This window comes from Neolamprologus brichardi, chromosome 7, assembly GCF_056152115.1.
Source record: "Neolamprologus brichardi isolate AB-2024 chromosome 7, ASM5615211v1, whole genome shotgun sequence".
Classification (NCBI taxonomy): domain Eukaryota; kingdom Metazoa; phylum Chordata; class Actinopteri; order Cichliformes; family Cichlidae; genus Neolamprologus; species Neolamprologus brichardi.
Window position 1 is genome coordinate 24,617,526 of NC_142110.1, and position 25,927 is coordinate 24,643,452.

At 38.6% G+C, this 25,927-nt stretch overlaps 2 protein-coding genes across 2 annotated transcripts in view; one reads left to right on the plus strand and one right to left on the minus strand.

The window, feature by feature from the left end:
- Positions 1-138: 138 nt before the first annotated feature.
- Positions 139-4,722, minus strand: bet1l (Bet1 golgi vesicular membrane trafficking protein like). Its single transcript, XM_006782301.2, has 4 exons — positions 4,664-4,722; positions 3,911-3,996; positions 2,257-2,313; positions 139-1,854 (listed from the first exon to the last, which is right to left on the minus strand). The coding sequence occupies exons 1-4, from the start codon at positions 4,680-4,682 to the stop codon at positions 1,687-1,689; spliced, it is 330 nt and encodes a 109-aa protein (XP_006782364.1). The 5' UTR covers positions 4,683-4,722; the 3' UTR covers positions 139-1,686.
- Positions 4,723-8,511: 3,789 nt separating this feature from the next.
- LOC102782088 (plasma membrane calcium-transporting ATPase 1-like) overlaps positions 8,512-25,927 on the plus strand; it is a 28,162-nt gene continuing 10,746 nt past the window's right edge. The window contains exons 1-13 of the mRNA XM_006782300.2: positions 8,512-8,937; positions 11,277-11,563; positions 13,924-14,121; positions 15,514-15,771; positions 16,076-16,201; positions 16,799-16,969; positions 17,903-17,929; positions 19,942-20,088; positions 21,272-21,486; positions 21,787-22,029; positions 23,592-23,833; positions 23,908-24,145; positions 24,779-24,958. Of these exons, the coding sequence (XP_006782363.2) occupies positions 11,368-11,563; positions 13,924-14,121; positions 15,514-15,771; positions 16,076-16,201; positions 16,799-16,969; positions 17,903-17,929; positions 19,942-20,088; positions 21,272-21,486; positions 21,787-22,029; positions 23,592-23,833; positions 23,908-24,145; positions 24,779-24,958 (2,241 nt within the window). The 5' untranslated portion in view covers positions 8,512-8,937; positions 11,277-11,367. The remainder of the gene's footprint in view (positions 8,938-11,276; positions 11,564-13,923; positions 14,122-15,513; positions 15,772-16,075; positions 16,202-16,798; positions 16,970-17,902; positions 17,930-19,941; positions 20,089-21,271; positions 21,487-21,786; positions 22,030-23,591; positions 23,834-23,907; positions 24,146-24,778; positions 24,959-25,927) is intronic.

Here is a 25,927-nt window from a genome sequence, read left to right on the forward strand (position 1 = left end):
TGCTCAGAAATTCTTTTAAAAATTTACATTTTTTGTTCTTGATGTAATTGCATTTGGTGTACTGTTGTTCGTAGTGTTTACCTGCTGTGTTTGTGTGCTGCTGACTATTTTATAGCAACAAAAAAACTACTTAAAATATTGTGAAGTTGTCTAATGAATGTTTTATTTATTTTCATTTGATCATTAATTTTTTACACACTATGATTCTGAAAATATGCGTATTTAATTAAAATAGTATTATTAATCTGTAGTAGTGCCCATAACTACCAGAACTTAAATAAATTATCCTGAACATTTTCTACAATTTAAATCATTTATTAGATCTGTATTAATGATTTCTTTCACCCATGCTCAACTATAAGAAAATAATATAACTTTCAACTCTTCAAGAATTCCAAATATCTGTTTCAGTGACTGAAAGTGGAATAAAAAAGAAACAAAGAAAATGGTATGAATATTCTTGTAAACCATCAACAGGATAGGATAGGTCCCAACATTTCTTATAATTATAAAAACAGTCTGGATTGCAAACATACTGAAAGGATGGCTAATAACATATGAACATGTCAAAAGTCTTTAAGAGCTATCTTTCAAAATGCAGTGCCAAGACCAAACCAAAAGCAGATGGTACCACTTTTTGTACTCGTGGGGTGGACTGATTAGTTTTAGTGCCCCAAAATAATGAATATATGCGTGTTTGACCTTCATATGTTTGCCCTAGCAGTAACAAACACAATTAATTTTGGACAAATTAAAAATTTCTATATTTTCCACATATAAAACTTTTTGACCTCTGCCTCGTCAGTCATTTCCTTCCTTGCACTTCATTGTGAGACAGTAGGAAACACCAAACATAGATAGAGAGAAATGTCAGCATTGCAGAGCATTACACTGACTAAAATCTCAGATTATTTCCCAGCTGTTGACTTTAGTACAGTCGGACTCTTGATTCAGATTCCCTCTTGTTGTGACTCATTTATGCAGGTGAATGTGGTAATATAGCATAAATATAGACCACAAATCACAGGACAAGTCTTATGTTAATGTATTATGCATGTAATTTTAATGTGGTGGCTTACTGGTGTTTGGACTAAACACAGCACCACCATTTCTATATTTTCTGTATTTTCTCCCTCCTGCATGACAAATATGTGCCTAATACTTGCAGTGTTGTATGTTTGTGATGCATTTTGGCTGTTAGATGTTTTTGTATGTGACAAGAACTGAAACAAGATGGAAAAAGCTCTAAACTCTCACTGACAGACTCGGGAGAAGATAAACAAGCTCTAGGTGTGAAAATTCATAAACTGATTTTTTGGAAATTTTCTCCTGATTGACAGGTTCATCAATCAATTAGACTTGGATATGGTGAATGACATCCCCACCTCCCGAGTGTCCGGGCTCTGTTGTCTTCCAACCAAATCAGGACTTGCTGCTGCAGGATGGGACGTACTCATAGCCAACTCAAAGATCCCAAAGTTCAGGTGTCTCATTGATATGACCACGCCCACTACAGTTTCCTCCGGTGGGCTGACTGACACCTCCAACTCGTCAAACCAATTTTGCCTACGTTGTGCTTTCTTTCTTTGGTGCAAAATAAAAAAAAGTCTTTATTTAAATCAGTTTTGACATTACAGTCTAAAGTCTCAGCTCCATATCAGAGCCTGGTTGATCTTGTTTTCCCAGTTATTGGTGGATCCTGGACACCAGGTAGTAAAGAACAAAGAAGACCAGGACCATCCCCATGGAGACGTAACACAGGATACGGCGGTTGTCTCGTCCTGATCGGACCATGGTGGAGAAACGTTTCACGCTGCCAGTGAGCAGGCCTGTCGCACTCATGAAGTTTGAGTCCTAAAAGAAAGAGGAGATAATTCTTTAATAATTCCCAATAAATTGACCTAAGAGAAAAAATAAAACAGCCTATATTTGAGATAGTATTGATTTGTACTTATATAATGTGCACTCTGTTTACCAAATGTATCAATCCACACAGATTCTGACAATCAACACAGTGCTTATTTTTTATACTGGGACTTTATGAAAATGTTTCCTGAATGTTAGGTCCCAGTGAAACCTGTAGATCAAACAATTCACTAAACAGTTATGAGGAGCCATCGTGAAAATACAACAGGGTGAAACTCAGTGAATATTTAAAACAATATTCTGATTATAGACAAATGGGAAAAATTAAAATGTCAGTTCTTTTTTACTAAAAGCTTAACTATATTTGTGTTTAAGGCAGGAAACGCTCACCATGCCATCCAGGTACTCATTCTGATCGTCCACTTCTCTGTCGATGTCATAAGCCAACTGCGAGATACAGAGACAAGAAGATGATCAAGTTAGTTGTAGAAGTCTGACTGTGGCAGACCAGCAAACTGTCAAAACGTTTGCTTTTATGGAGGCCACTTTCTCTTTCACCCGGGTGCTACTTACTCTCTTAATTCCTATGACATATGTTCTTGCTCACCTGAGGTTGAATTTAAACCATTTTGAGACCTGTAAGGACTATTATTTTCTATTTTAGATTATTTTTTATCATGTCCTAAAATGTGAAATCTCATGCAAAAATGTACTAATAAGCAATCACTTGTAACAAGTGAAGTTTTACATCATCTCAGGGTTCGACTACAGGCAGAAGAAAGAACATGAGAGCAGATTCTGAAAAGCGAATGGCACAGCAGAGGAAAATGTAGAACAGGAAAGCAAACATCTTCTTGGTTACCCTTTATCCTTTTAGGCTGTTGCTCTGTCACTTAGTACCTAACCAGCTTAAGAGCAGATTGGAAGATGTCCAACTAAACAGGACGTTGTAGGGATTTAAAACACAACTCTTTGCTAAAAACAGACACGACTCATTTGTCAAAGTCTGTGAACATGCATAAAATATTTTCTGGATCCCCAAAGAGGTTTTAATCAGGGACAATTTCTACAAGATTTAAACCAATTATGAGTCATTTATTTAAGCATAACAGAAATTTTGAATCAGTCTAAAAAATAACAGTAATCTTTATAGATGTCTTTTCAGTATAGTAGACAGACTAATTGTCTTGACTCTATGTAAACAAGTTGTTTTCATTAGTGTACAGTGAATGCCCAGAGGATTGTTCTGAACCAGGAAGAGTCTGAAGCTTGGTGTAAGAAAATCTTAATATCATGTAACTATGTAGAAGTGCCTGATGGTGTCCCATCTTACACTGGAGGCACTGGTTGTACAATTTTCAAATTTTCACAATACTGTACATTTATTAATAAAAGACAACCATTACACCAGTGATGCATTTGGTTACACATGTGCTGTGTAATGCATTTGCTGCAACAACTTCTACTGTTATAACGGCACATCACTTTTTCTCAGCTTATATATACACTAACTTACTGTAAGTTACATGTCTACTTTTTAATGCACAGGTACAATACACAATCTGCACTTTTCTAATTATTCTAAATATTCTTAACTATTTAAACATCTTTCAGTATCCTGCTCTGTTTGCACACTATCTGTATGCTAATTTTAACAACTGTACTGTACTCTGCTCTGCTAACTATTGTCCATGATGTAAATATGTAAAAATTGTGTTTTCTGTTCTGTGTCCTGTTCTTTTTGTATATGTGTGTTTTTTGCTGCTGATACAACCAAATTTCCCTTTGTGGGACAATTAAAGGATTATTCTATTTTATTCTATTCTACACCTGAAATTCTTACAAGCAATAAGCCATGTATCAGTACATTAAATAACAAAACTGGTTGTGTTTGGCATAATTAATAATTCTGATTCTGTGAACTGACAGCTTTACTTATAATTAAAACTAAGTACATTCGACAGCAGTAACCTAGTAACTACAGACCAGCTGATTTATTAATCAGACTGGTCACTGAAGGGGACGGTTGTTGGTTGTTACGCACAGATTTCAGTCTGGACACTTTGTTGGCCAGGTTCTCTGACAGCCGTTTGTTTTCAGCATCGAGCACATCATCCACAGAGCCATGGCCTAGACAAGCACAAACACTGTGGATTAGATATGAAACACAAGATCTGAATGTTCCTTGAATTGTTATGTTTCTGTTGAAAACCGCAGATAGACCTCATAAGATACAGTTTTTGCCAAGCACATAGTTCTGAACACATAACTTGTTAAGGAATAGGTAATGTTTCTAATTTTCGGTTTAAATCAACAGGAAGCAGCACGTTTTTATCAATGATTTTGATATCAGCATGATCTGAGTGTGGTGCAGAGTCTCTGCTGAAAGGATGTTCTTTGTAAATCCAACCCTTTAAGCTAAGCACGGAATAACGACGTGAAGTAAACTTACAACACTGCCAAGGAGTATTACTTATCCCATATTTAGGAAACTAATAAGATACTACTACTACTACTAATAATAATATCACTTTTTAATCACCCTTCAGAGAGGCAGATGCTTCTTTAGAGGGCGATAGCAATTGATATAAAACTTACAAGGTAGCCTTGGTTTTTGCTAATATTTAAGTATGTCAGAGCTAGTTAGCTTAGCTCTTGAGATTTGGGTGTTATACGAGCAAACGATACTTAAAAATAACATTTTAAAATGTACCACCCAGCTGTAACATCATCTCTAAGCTGACACAAATAACACACAACTGAATATTTGGAAGTGAATACGTGTCAAAACATTTACCTCTGTTCCACTCCGCCATGTTGCTTGTTGCTGAATGACGTCACGATCAGCTGTTCACGTGGCAGACACGTGACCGCCTTTCTTCTTCGTCGACAACGTTAAGGTGTCATAAGTATCACCGCTTCAATCACGACAGAATACTCTAAAATAGTTCTCGCCTTCTTTGTGTTAATGCATTACACTAGCTGAGTACTGATGCCTTAACAAAGACTTTAAGCATATACCACACAAAAAGGGTAATAAAGGAAGAGTGGAAGAACAAACAACAACGCCGCCGACAACAATAACATCAACAATAATAACTTTATTTGTGTATCACTTTTTAAAGAATACAGTTCTTAGACACCACACATATATGTCCTATCATACAGACTCATTATTAGCCATCCAGTCAGACCATTCTAACATACATACTTAACTTACACACAAATAGATGCAAACTAAGGTCCGAATAATGGTAAATGGGCTGTATTTGTATAGCGCTTTACTTAGTCCCTAAGGACCCCAAAGCGCTTTACACTACATTCAGTCATCCACCCATTCACACACACATTCACACACTGGTGATGGCAAGCTACATTGTAGCCACAGCTGTCCTGGAGCGCACTGACAGAGGCGAGGCTGGCGGACACTGGCGCCACCGGGCCCTCTGACCACCACCAGTAGGCGACGGGTGAAGTGTCTTGCCCAAGGACACAACGACCGAGACTGTCGGAGGGGGAAATCATTATGAGCATGACCATTATCCTGAAGGTTATTACAAAGTTTGGGCACTATTGCCTCAAAAACGCGATCGTCTCTGATTCTGATTTTAAAGTAAAAGCGTGGGACATTTAGCAGACTTTGATCAGGTGATCTGCAACGATAGGGTCTCAGTAGCTCCGATAATATAAGCAAGGCCCTCCTCATGTGGATGTTTAAGTGTTACAATTATCAAGTGAAATCTGCAGAAGTGCCTGTTTTATCCACAAGAGGTCGCTCTTTCTGTCCTGCTCAGGGTAGTTACTTTACTACTTGTGTCTCACAGTACCTGTGTTCAATTTACAAAATGTAGATGTTTGTAATATAAACATGATAAAAACTACATCCACACAAAGAAAAATATTAATGTATTTTAACAGTTTTATGGTGCATTCCATGCAAAATACCCCAAATTACGTGATTGTAGTTTATCTAAATGTGAAAATTTATAAATATTTAATTTATTGTTCACCATTATGAGCTGTATACTGTCAGTGTAACAAAATAAAAGCACAATGGTGTCACTTTGGGAAACTGTAGAGATAGCCATTCTTCAACACAGCCACTCTCTTAGGCAAGCTTTCTTGTAATTTCTTTAAGTAGTCTTCAGGAATAGCTCTCCAGTTTGCTTGAAGGACAGGCAAAGCTTTAAAAATTGTGTTGAAGTGTTAAATAGCTGTCAAGTCTTTACTGTACGGCCTGTACGCCCCGTTTCTGTTCAGACATGAATGCACACCAGTGCACAAAGCAAGGTCCACAAAGGCATGGATGACAGAAACTGATTGGGGAGCACTTGACTGGCCTGAACAGAGTCCTGACCTCAAAGATAGAACATCTTTGGGATGTTGCTTCCAGGTCAATTGTGGGTCATCATGCTAAGCTCATCAATTGTTTAGGGCAAGGTTTCCTCTTTCAGTAGCCTCTTATGACTCATGTTAAGACTACTGGATGCACTGTCATATTTATTTTCAGTAATCAACTTTGATAAGAATAGGAAAAATGTGACCCTGCCCCAAAGTAAGGTTTTAAAAGGCTTTTCCCACTCGAAGTTATTGCTCTGATTCCACAGTGCCCCCTCTCCCCCCTCCCTTTTTCCTACTGGTGAGTGTTTCAAGTCACCTTCCTGGTTGGATGGGCTGTGGGAATTTCTGAAATGTTATTTTTAGGGCTGCTATAATGAAATATAGGCGTTCTTGAACGCCACCCAAAAAGCTCTAAACCACCCAGTGGTCTACATAAATCTTAGTTATAATTGTTTTAGCAATTAGCATGACTAGCATAACTTTGAAAATATTATTAAAGGAGGTTTAATTTAAAAAAAGAAAAGAAAAATTATGTATTCAAATGACATTTTGCTTTATGTTTGTAGCAACAAAAACACGAGTGACAAAACAATATTTACAGTATTTACAGGCTTTTTCTAAATTAACTTTAATTTCAACAGTCACCAGGGCATAAAAACTTTGTGCTTAGAATTTCAGTCAAATTTTATTAAACAGTGTCCCCAAATTGTCATGTTTATTGTTACAATGATTTTTGTTTCTGGTTTTGATTTTTAGTGTTGTTTTAGTACCTTTAACTTTTTGTGGTATCATTGCATTTTTGTTTTTCACTTTATTGTTCCAGTCTTTTTAGGGTTTCTACTGTCTCTGTATCATGTAGGATTCTTCTTGTCTCAGTGTTTTGTTCCTGTCTTATAACAGTTGGTTTTTTGGTGTTTATTCTCTGGGTTTTGCCTTCTTTCTGTCTGATTGTTGTTTATTTCAGATCTTTCAGATGTTTACATACCTCATCATGGGCATTAGAGTCACAGGCCTTTGTGATTTCTCTGACTGCCTCTTTTTCCAGGATGGAATGATTGTACAGCATACATCTTTAATGACATAGCATACATCACACATCAAAAATTGATGGTACAATTTTACATTTATTTGGGATTTTCTATAGTCCACACAGGGTATACATACAGGCTCAAATATATAAATATACTCAAATATTTCAAAAGACGGAGTTCTGGAGAATAGTTTTATGGTCAGACAAAACAATGTTGAGCTATCTGACTAAGGTACAAGAGGTCAGAGGAGTAAAGGAGTAAATTATGCTCTGACTTTTTTTTTCAAGCTGCCTGTGGTAGTGGTACATTTCACAGCGGATGAAATAATGAAGTGGGAAGACTACCTCCAAATTCTTTAGCTTCACCTCACACTTGTACATCCATTTCTTATTTTTTAAAGCCCTCAAAGATATATGCTTCCTCCCCCCCAAAAAAGAAAAAAAAAAGAAAAAAAAGAAGAAGTTCAAAGAAATAATTAAAACCCCCAAATTACCAAAATGCCCATGCTCTTCATGCTCATGATGGGTAAACTTCTGGCCTGTACCTTCTGCATAGCCCTGGTTTTGCCTTTGTCAAAGTAGTCTTTGATTTCTTTTCTGTGTGTTCTGTTTGTTTTTTTCTTTCGTGGCTCGTCATGGTTGTATGCAGAGAATATAGAAACATTTTGATCAACCGTGGTTTTTGTTAAGCAGTGAATCCAGAGCTTTGGTCTTAGTAGTCCATCACTGATCTGTCGATCCAATCCTTAAACTACTGCCGTGTAGACCTCTTTAGAGTGTGGGGTCAAAGATCATGTTAGATCAAAACAAAAATACTAGAACATAAATACGAAAGAGTGATATTATCCTGTGTGTGTGTGTGTGTGTGTGTGCACACTCAGTTAATCCTTCTATGTCATTGTGTACTGTAATCCGTGTGTGTGCGTGTGTGTCACATGACGTCATCATGCATCATTGCTGCTCAGGGTGTTGAAGTGTGTGTAACAAAGTGAAAAGACCACAGTAGAGCAAACAGTTGGACTGTTTCATGGAATTCTCCATGAGAAGTCGTGTTGATGGTTAGTTATGTACTGAACTAGTTTCCTTTGGGGCTGCAGTTGGTCGTCAGGCTGTAACGTCCGACCACTTGCATTCACCTTCACAGTTTGGTCTGTTTAGATCTAATTGGTTCATCTCAGCAGGAGGAGTCTCAGTGCTATATGTGGACCCAATGTGCACCCTTTCTGGAGTATGAAGCACAGCAGCAGCAGGTTTAGATGGGGTGTGTGTTGACCTGGTGAGTGTACGCCTGCTGTGTGCCTTTCAGTCAGAGGATGCAGCAGGTGTAGACGTAGTTTGTGTGTGGACTTGTCGCTCTCAGCAGGAGGAGCTGCAGCAGCGGACTCTCTGGCACTCAGTGAAGCCACAGATTGTCTAATTAGATTAAGCGAGGCTTTCCTCAGATAATCATTCAGCCAGCTCCTGTTTTTTCCTCTGATAAAGAGAGCTGTTTGAAACTGCGAGCTTGCTGAAGGTCACACTGAAAAAGGACCAGTTTGGGTAGTAAACTGGGGTCTTGGTGCTGTTCTGCAGACTGCCCGCTGAGGAGCTGTCTCCGGGTTATGGGCTGTTTCTGGAGCTGTGAGTGTGTCGCTGCTCACAGTAATCGGACCACCACTAATACCTGCTGCTGCTAACAGGAGGTGATGGGGGAAGTTTCTGTAAGTAAATCTTTTCTTCTTCTCAGTGCTACAGTAATGGATTGTTGTTGTTTTTTTATTATTAGAAATGGCTTCAAGTTGTGTTTTTACCATAAAACCTGGATGTGTTTCTGTTTTTTTGTATTTGTGTGGATGACTTCCCATGGAATTTATTCATTACTTATGCAGTTTTACTTTGTTTTGCTTCTGATGGTTAATTAATTAATAATAGATAATTTGAGATTTCCTCCAATATCCAATTCTAGATCATCTTTTTCAGCTTCTAATGTGAACATTTACAGCTGCACTTAGGTTTATATTTTACAGCATGAAACCATTTGTGGTTCTTAATTGTTGGTTAGAATTTGTAGTAAAGCCATACTAAGGTACAGTGAGCAGCAAAACTTCAATGACTATTTTGACTTCTGTTCATCCTGCTCTTCTCTCAGTAGCTCTTTTCTTCCTCTGCCTCAGCCTTAAACAGATAGGCTGTTTCTCCCTCTCTCAGATTAAGCCCAGGCTGACTGATTGACACAGATTACAGCTAAAGGCACAGAGGTCACAACCTGTGAGGCACAAATATAAAGGGTTTCAGTTCACATAGGAGCAGGGACAAATCTCTACTCCACACACTGTTACATATTCAGTCTGAGTTCCTGTTAACCATTGAGGGAAGAACATTGTGCTTGATGGAAATAAAATTAGCTCTACTGGGTCCTGCTTGGCTGATTGGGGTCTCATGGAGCTGGTTTCTAATGTAAAGTACTTAAGACAATCTCGTAAGCATGCGGTTGAGTAAATACTGGATTGTAATGAGATTTTAATTGTGAAGAAGCTTAAAATACTGTTTTCATACTATTGTCCATCGTGTTGTTGCCCACTAGTTTTCATATCCTTGCCTTTTTCTTTATAAATTATAAAACATTAGGAAGGGCCTTTCCATGAATGGCTGATCAGGTACAGCAGCTTTAGTGGTTGCAGATATTTATGTTAATTGCTTCTATACTATTCATGTCACTGAACTAACCTCAATAATAACTTTATCTCAGACAGTTCAACAAAGCCTTAGCATTAATTTATGCTTTGATAATAAATGTGATCAAATGTGATGTGATCTCTTTTAACAGGCTAAAGACCACATGCTTTTATGCTGCTGTAGTTAAACCCTCCCTTTAAAAGCCCTTATTTGATCCAACTGGTTTACTTCATTATAGAGTGATTAAAAAAATATATCTAAGGGGTTGTCGTAAAACAGCTAACTGATTAAATACAGAGTAATTATTTATTTAAAAACTTTTAGTCAGGATTTAGAGTTCAGTATAGCAGAGAAACAGCTCAAATTAGCACCATCCTGGCTGAAAGTGGTGCTAAAAAACTGGTTCATCTATTTGTTAATTTAAGGACTTTTGTAGCTCTTTATTTTCATTGTGGTGAACCTACCTGAAATGAATGAAATTATTTCAGGTGATCCAAAAGGTTTCCGTGAGAGCACTAACAGGGACTACAAACACAGACTATATTGCCATATTGCTCCTTCACAGCCCCCTAATAAATTCAGGGCTGAATTTCAAATCAATTTCAACTATGATTATATCTTAAAGACCTTTTGGTATCATAGTATACCAACAGAACACTTTGCTTTCAGACTGCAGGATGGCTTGTGGTTCTAAGAGTATTTAAAGGAGCATAGAGAGAGTTTTCAGCTACCAGGACCCTCAGTTATGCTGTTGTAGGACTTGGAGGACTTCCCATTGTGCACTGAGCATTCCTTATGTACTTGCATGCTACTACTAGATGCCATTAACTTTTCTGCTCTTCTGTGTTTTGTATGTGTTTTTTCTCATAGTTTGTCTATGCCCTCCTTTCTCCTCACACAAATCAGTCATGATAAATGGCTTCCCCTCCTTGAGCCTTATCCACTGGAGGCTGCTCATCTGATTGTTGGAAGCTGCACCCAGATTTTGTAGAGTTTCTATCTTTTAAAATACCTTGAGGTGGCTTCTTTTGTGAATTGGCAAAATACAAACAAAACTGAAATGAAGTGAAGTAAAACTTGTATTGCATGATGACAATAATGATATTTTGAAATGAACTGCTTGGGATTGCAAAAAGTACTTTTTTGACATCATTTATTTATAAAAAAACCCCCAAATCTGAAGATGTAGAATCATAAGAAGTATACGAATTAAAATTCATCATATGCAATGTGTAGAATGTGCAAACCTTTACTTTCCAAGAAATCATACCAGAGATGTCACCGTCCTGTCCAATCCCATCTTTTTTGTGGTAATAAGTGTATTATTCTTTCTGCAGTACAGCGTATATCCTGATGTTATCAGGACTTATCTTTCTCTCAACAGTCACAGAGTCCCTGTCAGGCTACATCGGTACCTCAGGCCTACCACTGAGTCTGTTTGAGAAGGCCTCTGCTGAGTCCCCAAGAAAGGAAAAATGACCAACAACTCTTTTAGTGGGTCCAAATATGTCCGACGTGGCGAGGCCAACCACGATGCAGAGTTCAGCTGCTCAGTCCAGGAGCTGCGCTCCCTCATGGAACTTAGAGGAGAGGAGGCAGTTGCTAGAATCCAGGAATCTTATAGTGAAGTCAATGGACTGTGTGCCCGGCTGCGGACGTCACCTGTCGATGGTAAATATGTTCAGAAATTGTATTACCTTCGTGTCCTTACAAAACTGACTCCTAGTTGCAGCGTCACAGTATCACAGATGTGAATCTAAGATTAAACTTCAGATTAAATTAGGAGCTCAAACATTTGCACAGGCTACTCAGTTTGCTTCATTTTTAAAAAATCATTTAAGGAAAGTAACAGTGCATTAAATGTTAAGCAAGCACAGGGTGTGCAAACTTCTGCATACACCTCAAAGTTATGATTTTGAATAAATTTAGAACTCTTCACTACTGACTCACTGACCTCCCCTCCCGGCGAGGGCATCATTAAAACAGCAGAGGACATACTAGGTTCATTAGTCTTCAGGGACTGTTGACTGTGTGATGGTCAAAGTCATCTGTGACCTGCAGCTCCTGTTGCTCTGCTCTCTGTCAGTTTCTGGGCAGAGAAAAGCACATTGTGTTCAAAAATATTCAAGTACAGGATTCGTTGCAGTGGGGATAAAAGTGTTTTTTTCTTCTATTGTTAGCTGTAAAGATCAGAATCAGAATCAGAATCAGGTTTATTGGCCATTTATATGCACAGACACATACAAGGAATTTGGTCCAGGTAGATGGTGACTCTCAAGCACAGCAATGTACATCTCAACAATGTAAGCAACACAATCCCCCCCCCCCCCACCCCCCCCCCCCCCCACACACACACACACACACACACACACACACTTGTGGACATATACAGCTACACATGCATACACAAACATACATAAATGTATGTTGTAGGAGGTGAGGGCAACTCCAGTGTAGCTCGGACAAATGGGGAGAAATGTCTCTGGAAGGGCATCTGGCAATAAATCTTTGCCAAATCAAACATCAAGAAGAAGAAGAGGAAATAACAGTGTGTCTTAAACAGGGATTGGTTTACTTGCTCACAGTGAGGGTAGCTCAAATTATTTATTTGTGGATCGGATGTCAACAATCCATTTTACATGTGTGTTTTTTCTTCTTAATGTAATTGTGAAATTTCTTTCTTCTGTGAACAAGTATATTAGATTGTTCACTGGAAAATCACACTCCTTGCCAGTCCACTTTTACCAGTTAGTTAGTGTTCAGGTGTGTTTAGTAGTTTTATCTTTCACTTTTATTTTCCTTTTCTTAAAGCACCCACAAGTCAAATCTACTCATTTACTCAAAATATTTGCTGACTTTGTTCTAAAATGAGAAGCTTGTCTCCTCTGGAGCTTTCTCTCAAGTCAGCGTTTCTTGTTTATAATGCCTCTGCTTCTTTTGCTTTTTTGTGCCTAAGTTGGACTTTTAAGGTTTCCTATTAAACTTTATCTGAATACTGACCCACACAGGGTGTCTTATAGTGACCTACAGACACCGCATTCAGTTTATCTTTGCTGAGCTTGTCTCATACGTCTGCCCTTTGACATTTTCCCCCCATTATTAATTCATTCAGTCTGTCCGTCTTCCACACGCTCGGTAAACACTTTCAGTGCTTCGACTCCTGCTGAGAGTAAAATGTCAGCAGCAGGTTGAATTGACTGGAAAATCCATTCCGCTGCTTTATTTCTCTTTGTATCAACAGCTGGGGACAGATGACATAAACTCTTAGTGTAATCCCACTTACCTAAACATTCGGAGAATACACAGCACTCTGCTCACTGTGTTTCATTTTCAGACAACATCAAGAGAAATGTTGGGTTAAAAACCAGTTACAACTGACGGAGCCAGCTGCAGCCACGCAGCAGCTGCAGTGTCTCTTAGGGGATCGGAGTGTGTCCTGACATGTTGTTCTACTCCACAGAGGGGAAACCGGTCTGCTCTTTGCTCCCGCACAACACAATATTACTGAAGAGACACAAACACCAAGTGTGATAACCGATGTGTTACATTTAGAACAAGAGCCATCTGAGACTATAGCTTCTCCAAGGAAGAAAATTTCCTTCCACGACATACATTAGCTGAGGCTCTGGATCCAGAAGGAGATGCAAATCTGTATTAGTTTATGATACTTTCTTAAGACATCAAGGCAATACCATCACTGTATATTTCATCAGTTGTTTTTTATTTTTATTTGATTTTTGAATGCATTCTCATCGAGCACATCAAAGGCCACAGTGTTGACTTATTACATCTTTGGCTACCTAGATCAAATTCATCTTGAGTGTGCATTTAAAAGATAAATCAGAAAATGTGATATTGATGACACATTTGATCAAGTAATATTACACTGTGAACTAACAGTTGTGTTTCACCCCTCGTAAAACAGACAGCAAACAGATCAATTAGTTCTAAATACATGTCAGGTTGAAGGTGTGATCCATGTTCAGCTGAACGAATATGGAGTCATTTTATCTTTGTGTCTCCTACTGCAGGTTTAGATGGAAAATCGGAAGATATCGACAGAAGGAAAGAGGTGTTTGGACTTAACATCATCCCTCCAAAGAAGCCAAAAACCTTTTTGCAGTTAGTGTGGGAAGCCCTGCAAGATGTCACGCTCATCATCCTGGAGGTGGCAGCCATCATTTCACTAGGCCTTTCTTTCTATCATCCACCAGATGCTGAGAGACAGAGTGAGTAGTTCTCGTTACTTGAAAAGAAAACTAGTCTATGAGTATCCAGGTGTCTCGCTGGTGCCTCAACATTTTTAGTAGTAGAGCTGTGACGGGTCAATATCTGATCATTAGAAAAGTTAGAGTCCATCATGTGATCAGTGTAATGAGCTTGTATGAAGGTGAACTGGTTTCCACACCAACATTTCAGCAAAGTAGTCTTCCTGGAACTGGTGTTAGGCCAGTTCCCATTTTGCCTGTAATTTGTCATGAAGTAGATTCAACAAGGTCCTGGAAACAATTCTCAAAGATTTCAGTCTATATTGACATGATGGCATCACACATTTGCTCCAGATTTGTGAAATGCTTCTTTACTCTGCTGGAAGCAGCTATCAGATGTTGGCTACACAATGGGCATAAAGGGATGGAGATTATCAGCAGCGAGTCTCAGGAAGGCTGTGGGCTTTAAATTATACTCTGTTTGTGCCAAAGTGTACCAAGAAAATATCCCCCACACCATTACATACCTTTCCTATTATTTATGCAAAATTCTGACCCTACCGTCAGAATGTCTCACCGGGAACTGAGACTCATTAGATCAGGAAATATTTTTTACAGTCTTTATTTGACCACCTTTGATGAGCCTATGCGCATATAGTCTCAGCTGTATTGTCTTCTGCTGCTGTAGCATATCTGCTGTGTTGTGCATTAACAGATGCTCCTCTGCATACCTTGGTTGTACCTTGGTAGTTATTTGAGTTACTGTTTCCTTTTTATCAACTTTAAGGAGTCTGGAAATTTTCTCCATTCTCTGTGAACCCTAGAAATGGTTGTGTGGGAAAATCACAGGAGATCCAGCTAAAGTCATTGAGCTGTTGCAAATCTGCTTGGTTAAATATTTGCGTTAATGAGCAGTTCAGTGGATATACCTAATAAAATGTCCTGTGTTGTATATGGAGTACAGTGGCACTACATGAAAGCTCAGCTTGACTTTATTGTGCAGAGGGACAAACACGCGTATGCATTTCAAAGGATATACCTGGTTCATCTGTCACTGTCACTGTAATCATAATAATAATAATGCTGTAATAATTAACATTAACTTCATCTAACAAGCTGCTGCTTCTCCAAACTAGCTCTGAGCTTCAGTTCTAATAAAACCCTGAAAACTCCTGACAAGTTGATCCTACGATGCATCTCCAAACAATGTTAAGTGCTGGTCCTTCCTGGAATTTCTGTTATGGCTACTTTCACTGTGCACTCTGCGATTTCACCATGGTGCACCCAACAGTTGAGTAAACGTCAACTTGTGTTTGAAACTGGCATGTGAGGCACTGTTAACAGACAGAAGGTCATTTAAGACTGAAACTGAAAAATGTTCATAAAAGTTCTAGCTGATGTGTCTCTGTTTAGACTGTGGCAGTGCAGCTGGCGGCGTGGATGATGAGAGTGAGGCAGAGGCTGGATGGATCGAAGGCGCTGCCATCCTCTTGTCTGTGGTGTGTGTGGTGCTAGTGACGGCCTTCAATGACTGGAGCAAAGAGAAGCAGTTCCGTGGCCTCCAGAACCGCATCGAGCAGGAACAGAAGTTCACGGTGGTTCGAGGGGGGCAGGTGATCCAGATCAAAGTGTCCGAGATTGTGGTTGGTGACATTGCACAAGTCAAATATGGTGAGGAAGCAAAATCATGTGTGTAATAATTCACTTGACTAACATTTGGTGACATTTAGTTTGGTATTACTAACAAATAAGCAGCTGATACTATTAAATCCTGACTTCTGCAGTCAAATATAAAAATGATTGTATCCTTCTACATGTTGTCTTTGTGATGGTCGAAGGTTTAAACCCAACAACAGCGTTATTAGTTTTTTTAAATGGTTATTTTCAAATAATAACTAAACATTGTATGACTGCATGTGGCAAGCAGATGACATAACAGTGATGTAACATAATGACCTGAGTGTTTGTCTTCCAGGTGACCTCCTCCCTGCTGACGGTGTCCTGATTCAGGGCAACGATCTGAAGATTGATGAGAGTTCTCTAACCGGAGAGTCAGATCATGTCAAGAAGAACCTTGACAAAGACCCCATGCTGCTGTCAGGTGCATCACTCTGCACTATTTCACATTAAATTACAGCCAAGATCATTGTGACCTGTGCTGTCATTGTTGGAGACGATTTCGGCTGATGATTTTCCAGATGATTTTAATTCTGACTACCCTCTCTCGTTTTCTCACCTAAATTGGGAACATCAAATCTGTTCTTACAGCCTCAATCCAATACATATAACAAACTATTATTATTATTATTATTATTATTATTATTATTATTATTATTATTATTATTTTAGTCCTTATAGTGAATAAAAACTACAATTTGAAAGCAAATGAACTAGACCAGAATTCTCTGTGGTACATACTGGGCTTCATATGCCCACAGAGGCTGATGGATATAACATTTCAAATGCAGTCTAATTGTTGATTACTAGTCAATTGAGCTGTATAATGGGATACCAGTTGGCTAATAAAATCTTCTTCTCTCTCCATCTAGACAAGTAGGCCATTAAAAAATGCACTTAATTTTAAAGATGTGAAGAACATTCCTTTTTTACAAAATACCATACTCAACCCTGTTAAGCGAGATACAACGTGACTTGTGTTTTTTTTATTTTGTGAAATATTTCATTTTCACTTTCTCAGGTACCCATGTGATGGAAGGCTCTGGCAAGATGGTGGTCACTGCTGTGGGTGTGAACTCTCAGAGTGGAATAATCTTCACCCTGCTTGGTGCTGGTGATGAAGGTGACAACGAGGACAAGAAAGACAAGAAAAAAGAGGAACACAAAAGGAAAGATTCAAAGGGGAAGAAAAGTAAGTTCAGTAGAATTGAATCCTATTTTACATGACAGTGTGGTTCTACTTATATCTAAAACATGTTGTCCACATGTGTTTAAATTTGAGTGTTATTGCTATGGAGCTCAAACCCATAGCAAAAGATTCCTCTCCTGCTCAGGTACTACTCCTTTGTTTATGTGTGCAAACCTGCTAACACCAATCAACACCTAACAATGATAACAGTTGACTTCGGAGGTTTTAATAATTTATTAATCATTCTTTATGTATGAGTATGTGGATTAGTCATGTATGTGTGTAGGCATGGCTTTAATAAGAGCAACAGAAATGCAGAACAATGCATGGTCTTCTCACAGAAAAGTGTTAATTTCCTGCATTCCCATGAATTTATTTGCACCAATTTGTGCTGCTTCCTCATATTTACACAAAAATTTATATATGGCCTGCAAATTGAAATTAGCTAGTAGCTAAACGTGGTACAATGCATATTTTCTCTTAGAAGATTCATTTTTTCTGTTTATACATGGTCCCTGAAAAATGGAGTGGAAATGGAAGATGAAAATGAAATTCATGCCAGTGATAAATGAATTATGTGTTTTTTAATTAATTGATTAATCGATTAAGTAATTTATTTAAGAACACCTTGGTCTTTAATAACTACGTGTGTGTATATATTGGGGATTATGTAGACTACAGCTCACCTGCTGAAAAGAGAATACCAAGCAACATTTCCTTGGGATTAGCAACAAAACCAGCCAACGAAATTTATACACAACCTGTTCATTTTGGAGACTCAATACTTGCATTTGCCACAGCAGACTTAGTGGTTTATAAACTCAAATTTAAGAATATTTTTTGTGATGAAGGATAGAAAAGATTTATGGATGTAGTGAAGGAGGAGAAGGAGGAGTGCTGCATGACTAACGGCTATTAAATGTTTCTTCTTTACAGGCAAAAAAGAAAACAAAGGCAAGAAAGGTAGGAAAACAAATATGCCATGACTGTCTGTGTGAATGAGTTGAGGTGAAGGTTGTATTAAACAGCAGAGCTTCAGTTTGTTTTTAAAGCTATCTCTGGTTTGATCATCGACTTCTTGTGGTAGTGAACTCTAGAGCATCCATACCTCTATCTGTCCATGCCGAATGTGTCAGCAATAATGTTAACAGTTAATATGTTTTGGCCGTATGGGTGCTGCTGTGCGCTTCTGTGTTCTGTGGAGAATGGAAACTGAGGAGCCACGTAGAAACCAGCTCGTTCCTCATCCTCTTTGACTGGACCCAGTTCTCTTGGTCAAATGTGTGACATCAATGACATTTATGAGGGTCAAAGACTTGAGGCCTTTCCCAGTCTGTGCTCCTGTGAATCATCATTAGTCATGGTCTGAGTACTGTCCCATATTTAAATTTCACAGGATGATGTGGATAGAAAAATTTAAGGGCATGAGTCTTAAATGATATTACAAAAATACAGATATCTGATATTATCCAATTATCCCGTATTAACTTATCAGTTAAAGAATCCACTTAGTTTTGGTTGCTTAAGGCTGTTTAGGAAAGGCTGAAAATCATGGTTACCTTTCCTACAGTTCTTTGAGTGAAATCACATGCAGTCTTTGAATATTAGACTTTGGAAAATTATCATCTATTGTTGATGTGTAGTTTTATGTACATCATGTCCAATTCACAACAGTTGTCTCAAGGTACTTGATATTGTAAGGTGAAGACTCTGGGAGAGGTAGCCATCTGCTGCAACCAGTTGGGTGTGAGGGGAAAGAGAGGAGAAAAAGCAGTCTATAAATAGACAGGACAAAACAGTGGAGAAGAAATGTTCACTGTATCAAGTCCACCAGCATCCTGACCTTACAGCGGTATATTTAAGGGTTGGTTCATGGTGACCACATCTAGCCTTAACTAAGTTTTAAGAGAAAGGAAAATTTGAAGCCTAATTTCAAAAGTAGAAAGGTCTCCTGAACCCAAACTGGCTCCACGGAAGAGACATGATTGGGCCTGACCTTAAAAGACTTCGTATGGGAGGGAACCAATGGGGAAAAGCTAATGTGAGAGAAATATGATCTCTTTCTCATCCCTGTGAGTACTCTCACTGCACAGCCTTTTCAGGGTTTTTTGGAACAACATACAGAATTGTCCAGCCTAACAGTATCTGTATTTGATTACATACCATAATTTCAAGATTATTTATGGACCAATGCAATAACCTCAGCTCTGAATTCAGAAGTAGAATTCTGATCTTTATTTTTTGCCTCTAGTTTAATTTATCGATTTATGTCATCTTATTTCATAGATAACTATTATGGGGTATCATCTGCATAACAGCACAACACATTTAATTAGCAACTCAGTGTTCAGTATGACATGAAAAGCTTCTATTTTCTGGGCAGGTTACTTCAATCATCCAACCCCTCAAAAATACTGTTGGAAATTATAGCTTTATAATAGGTAGTTCAGTTAGACTCTTGTTTCCTTTGGAGTTTCCCATGGTCGCTGGCAGATCCTCCTGTCTCCCCGTGGTCCCACATGGTGTAGTGTGTTTGGCCCTGTGGTCTGAGCAGTAGCAGCAGGTGCTCCTGACTCTATGATTAGGCCCAAGAAGATTATTGGGCTTAAGCTTGGCAGCTGCTTTCTTCTTCTGCCTACTGCTGGCTGCCTGCCTGTCCACTAATAACCTTGTTACGAGATGGGATCAGCACCCTCACATATATATACACCTGCAGATATGCTTTCTGAAAGGGGGTTGTTTGATTGTTGGGGTTTCTCTTTATTATTGTGCATTAAAATATATAGCACCTTGAGGTGACTATTGTTGATATTTCGCACAATGTAAATAAAATAAAATTGAATGGAATTTTAAATTTTTATTTAATAGCGTATTAGTAATAAACATTGTTTTCTGAGGGCAGTTTATGAGAGAAAAACTGTTTTGACATTCAAGTGTTTGGATTTCTTTTGTTTGTTCTTTTGGATTTCCTGTAGAGGAAAAGAAGGACGGACCCACTGTGGAGATGCAGCCACTTAATGGTGAGGGAGAACCAGAGAAGAAGAAAAAACACATTGCAAAGAAAGAGAAATCCGTCCTCCAGGGGAAGCTAACTAAGCTGGCTGTGCAGATCGGCAAAGCAGGTACAAACAGAGTCTGATTATTGAGATTTAATTTAGATTTAGAGACCACACATCACTGTGCTCTGAAACACTTGATGCTGATTTTTGACGTGATGTCCATATTTGGCAGACATGGGTTGCTACAGCACGTCGCTCTGGATGTTTGAAATGGGAGAGTTTTGCACCAGATGTCTTTCTGGATGCAACCCAATCGGATCTGTGTCTCCTTACTGGAGATGATCCAGGGATCGTTTACTTGTTAGGCAAATATGTAAAATGACTAGCTGCAAAGCTACTTTTTTTGTACAAAAATCCTTCAGTGAAAGCTCGCATGCAAGGGAAGCTACTAAGATTACGAAGAACAACTACAAACAATAGGAACAAAACAAAGAGTTCTAACAGAACACTAGAATCCATGGCTTTGATGAGAACAACTTATGTGATGATCATGTTGGATTTGATTTATTAAGTATCTCAAAAAAGGAAGTAATTCCTGAAAAATCTCCTTTGATCCAATATTCAAGATCAGAAGTAACAACAAACCTAGATCTCCAAGAGAGTTTCAGAGCAGATGCAAAGTTTTTCTACGTTGCAGCAGACGTCTGACTAATTTTGTAAAGGATGCAAAAACTGCACCTTTGCAGTAGCACTGGCTCACATCCAAAGATTCCAGCAGAAATTAGTTAATCTTCCCTCATGCGAATCACTGTTTATACATTTCCAATTTACAAGTCTTTTAACTTACGAGTGTCATTTCTGAAAAAGACATTTGTATTCCTGAAGTGTATTTTCTCACAATGTGAATGTTTTTGTTTGAATCTTTCACTTAAAAAGGTTCAAAGGAGTTGTGAAGCTAAAACAACTTGTTTTAAACAAGGACTATATTTTGTCCATAGTGAGTGTGACCACAGCCTGTGGAGCCCTTGCATTGTACATAAAGGATGTGATTATATAGGAGTGACTGTATAGGAAGAAATGTTTTGTAGATGCATAATATTTGTCTGGGGGCTGATAAAGCCTGAACATATGAACGCTGTTGTATGCATTTTTAAGATGGTTCAGTGGAAATGAATGCAGATCTATAGATCCAGAACAAATTTGAACTTAACTCACTGTTCACTTAATCTGTTATGGTCACAATTAACTCTACAGATGAACTAAAGTCTGTGCCTCTGTTCTCTTCGCTGCCCGTCTTTGCCTTCAGGTCTGTTCATGTCAACTCTCACTGTCATCATCCTCATCACTCGCTTCCTGATCGATACATTCTGCATTCAGGGGGTTGTGTGGATCCCTGAGTGTGTGCCCATCTACATACAATTTCTGGTCAAGTTCTTCATAATTGGTGTGACGGTGCTCGTGGTAGCTGTACCTGAAGGCCTCCCTCTGGCCGTCACCATCTCCCTAGCCTATTCAGTCAAGGTCTGTTTATTTTCTAAGGGAAATTAAAAAATGTTTGCTATAATAAAACTAACATATTTAGCCTGATGAAACATGCCAGATAGATATTTGATCTATTCTTTTTTTGCAGCACGCAGTATTTGTGCAACTTTTACAGAATTATTTATTGTCCACCTCTTTCATTGTAGCAATGACCCGGACTTCAAAAGTAATAATGGAATATTTCAACCCTCGTCAGACAAACTTGGATCAAGCCGAGCTCTTTTGATTGATTCAAAATAAAACCCACAGACTGGTAACATGGCTCTTGTCTTTTATCAGAAAATGATGAAGGACAACAACCTGGTCCGCCACCTGGATGCCTGTGAGACAATGGGCAATGCCACTGCCATATGCTCTGATAAAACGGGCACACTGACAATGAATCGCATGACAGTGGTGCAGGCCTACATCGGGGAACGCTACTACAAAAAGGTGCCAGAGCCAGACCTTATCCCTCCCAAAATCCTGGACCTGCTTGTCCTGGGCATCGGGGTCAACTGCGCCTACACCACCAAGATTATGGTGAGCTGCAAAAATAGAAGTTCAGTCAGGAAGCTGAATGGAGTGCAGTGCAGGTTGACAAACATAGCAGTTCAGGACTCATTGGATTACTGTCTCCTGGATCCACTGTATAGCACACAGACAGAAAACCGATTCAGCTACACTATCTATCTATCTATAATATATCTATACATACATACGTGTGTGTGTGTGTGTGTGTATATATATATATATATATATGTATGTATCTATATATATATATATATATATATATATACATACATGTGTGTGTGTGCATGTATAATATTCTGAATCGGGATAGAGACCTAGATGTGGTTAGTTATACTTTCAAATAAGACATTATATGTACATTTCTTTTGCTGACATTTTGTTTTCTTTGCTAAAGGTATCACTATAAATTACATCAATTTGTCTGACAATTATTTCAAGCTTAAAAGATCAGCAGCATAGCCTGGGGTTTGGAATCCCCAAGCAGTCGCCCAATGAATGGGAGAGCCTGTGAACTGACAGATAGGTTTAAGTTATCCTTTATTAATCCCTTGGAGAAATTCTTTGACTTTACATTGGGCAGCCAGCTGGTTCTGCCCAGGAAAGCAGATATAGCGCTCAGCCTTTGCCATGTTCAGGGCTGTCTTGACAGAAGAACTAAGTACACTAAAAGGCCACAGAAAGCTACCCTTGTGAAAAAATTATAAAATCTTCTATTTACCCCGGAAAACATTATTGCAGGCTCTTTACCTTACTATATAAAGTGCCTTGAGGTGACCGTTGTTGTGATTTGGTATTATATAAATAAAACAGAATTAAACTGAAACGAATTAATTTTAATTGAACCTCAGACAGTGATCATTATTTGACTGTTAAGGATGAAATATCTAGTTTACAGCTGCAGCTACAGTTGTATTGATAGTGACAGACTGTTTTTCTTGTAAGTAGAATAGTAAGTTTATTGATATCTAATTGTGCTTAGTTTTCAGACTGAAAACAGTCTATTATAAAAATTCATGTGGTTATGTTATAAACATAAAATTTAATTAGAAAGTCCAATAAATACCAAATTAACAACAGATAAATACAACTAAATGTTTTTTCTCATACCTGTACACTGTATTACACTGTATTAAAGTATTAAAGACTAACATGCCACAAGACAACTCTTGAATTTACAGTTTGGCAGGCATGAACTAGTCGTTTTTAACCAAAAGTACTAGTTTCAGCACAGTGTGTCCTTAAAAACTTTCAGGAAACTGGATAAGTGGAGGACAAAATAAAAAGTGTCAACCCTAAAATACCTACAGCAGACAAACAGTATCTGAAAGCCTTTACTGCAGTAAATTACAGCAAAGAACACAACATGGAGGGAAATTGGACACAAGTCATACATAAGCACATATACAAGATAAAAAGGCTATACATGAACTGACTTTTTTTTAAAATTAACTTTAAAATCTTGTTGTTGAAAGTTGTGTATTGAAGCTTTTGATTGTTGTGTGTGCTGTTGTCATATTGTGTACATCAGACTTCTCATTAAAGACTTAACTTCCCGATGTTTCTTCTCACAGCCTCCAGAGAGGGATGGTGGACTCCCTCGCCAGGTGGGAAACAAGACTGAATGTGCCTTACTGGGATTCACCCTCGACCTGCGCCGAGACTATCAGGCCATTCGCAACGAAACCCCCGAGGAGAAACTTTTTAAGGTCTATACCTTCAACTCTGTGAGAAAATCCATGAGCACTGTGCTAAAGAACCATGATAGCAGCTACCGAATGTTCAGCAAGGGTGCCTCTGAGATCCTGCTTAAGAAGTAAGTTTACTGCTTGTACTCACACAGCCGTACACAGTAAGATGATGATCACATGACTATCTCTGTGTTTACAGATGTTGTAAGATCTTGACGGCCAGTGGTGATGTCAAAGTCTTCAAACATAGCGACCGAGATGATCTGGTTAAAAAGGTGGTTGAGCCAATGGCGTCTGAGGGACTGAGGACCATCTGCCTCGCCTACAGAGATTTTCCTGTGTCTGATGGAGAGCCTGACTGGGACAATGAAGCCCACATACTAACAGGTCTCACATGCGTCGCTGTAGTTGGCATTGAGGACCCAGTACGACCTGAGGTATGCCAACACAGAGACAGCAGGCAAACCAGTCTTTAGAATAATTGGCTATTAGCAAAAATCTCTCTATTTTAACATTATTGTGGCATGTTTAATAAGACAAGGATGCCAAAGTAATTTTACATCGTGGGCCAAAAATAGAAACCTCTAAAGTAGATAGTTAAAAAAAGGGACTTCTCTGTGTTTTAATTGATGTTGTTTATCTATTAGTTAATTACTTTGGTGTAATATGAATTGCTGTTGTGGATGTCCTTATCAGAACAAAACACTGTAAAACCAATGAAAATATGGTTAAAAGTCCCAAATCTGCCTTCCTTCAGAATTTCCAAAGCCATCCAGTGGTCTGGTTTGGGCCCTTTGCTGGGTAGATTCTGTCCCCCACCTATTGTTTGACACCCCTGAGCTAAAGTACAGATGTCTGAAAGACTGGATCATTGGCTACAATAATTCAGAAACTCTGTAGACACCATGGGACCGGTATTTTGTCAGCAACATTTCATTGTTTGTAAAACTATGATGCAAAAACTAGCTGTGAGTCAGTCAGTATTTTTCTTTGTTCGAACCTTTTATTTTTTGTGTTCCAATGAAGCTCATGTACTAGATGCATGTTTTTTCTTTTATTTTGCTCCGTAGGTTCCAGAAGCCATCAGAAAGTGCCAGCGGGCTGGAATCACTGTTCGCATGGTGACTGGAGACAATATCAATACTGCCCGCGCAATTGCCATTAAATGTGGCATTTTGCACCCTGGAGATGATTTCCTGTGTTTGGAGGGCAAAGAGTTCAACCGACGCATTCACAATGAAATGGGAGAGGTCAGACAAACACAAAGAAAGAGGATTTGACTGATCAGTAGATGACTGTGAAAATAAGAAAAGTGACACAATAAAAACACAAACATTAGAATGCTGTGTGAGATGTGCATTTATGCATTTACTTACCATTATGGCCTGGCTCACTGTTACAAATGTGATAAGGACTAGTCTATTGGTTTGTTCTCCATTTTTATGCTTCGTGAGCCAACCAGTGCTGCCTACACTGGGCAGAGGTCACAGTGTGTTTTTTGAGAGTCACTGCTTTACAGTGAGGTTATACATTTTATATATTGTAGGGCCTCTACCCTACACATTCTAAGCATCCTTAGCTTAACTTCAAATTTACTTGATATAACTTAACTCTGACCATGAAACCACAGCCACTAAGCACCAGTCACACACACTTTTCCTCACTGTCCTTCACTTTAAATCAAAGGTACAGCAGAGTATTTTCATAAAGCCTTTAATAACACAGTTTGTCTGCATTAGTTTGTTTTGCAGCACATTTCACAGTATGAAAAAAACATGATGTCACGTGTTAAAAACATGAGGACTTATATGTAAGCTTTAAATTTAACACATTTCCCACGTGTGGGACTAATAAAGGTTATCTTATCTTATCTTAAATCTCCATGTTATGCCACTGAGCAGTCCTTACCTTATGATCTTCCAATTCGGTCCTGTCTTTCTTATCTTTCTCCATCTCTGAGTGAAGTTAGCTCTCATTCTCTCCCTGTGAAATACAATCAGCTGGACCTTAAGGCAGCAGAAGCACTGTGTGACAAAATGCACAGACAAACAGTTGATAGAAGTTGCATTTGTTTATGCTTGTTACTCTTTTGAAAGGGTAGCTGGATGCTTAAGTACTTAAGGACATCTGCAGTTGTTCTGGTGTTGTGCCAAAAACAAAAAAACACTGGCCCACATTAACCCCTGACCATGGCACAAAGTTTTGCCTCATTCGTCTCT

Bases quoted from the DNA above. Each gene is read 5' to 3' on its own strand.
- bet1l (XM_006782301.2), bottom strand. The intron at 2,314-3,910 runs GTGCGTAACAAC...TGTATCTCGCAG, and splicing joins AAGTGTCCAGACTGAAATCT to TTGGCTTATGACATCGACAG. The intron at 1,855-2,256 runs GTGAGCGTTTCC...TCTTTCTTTTAG, and splicing joins ATGAGTACCTGGATGGCATG to GACTCAAACTTCATGAGTGC.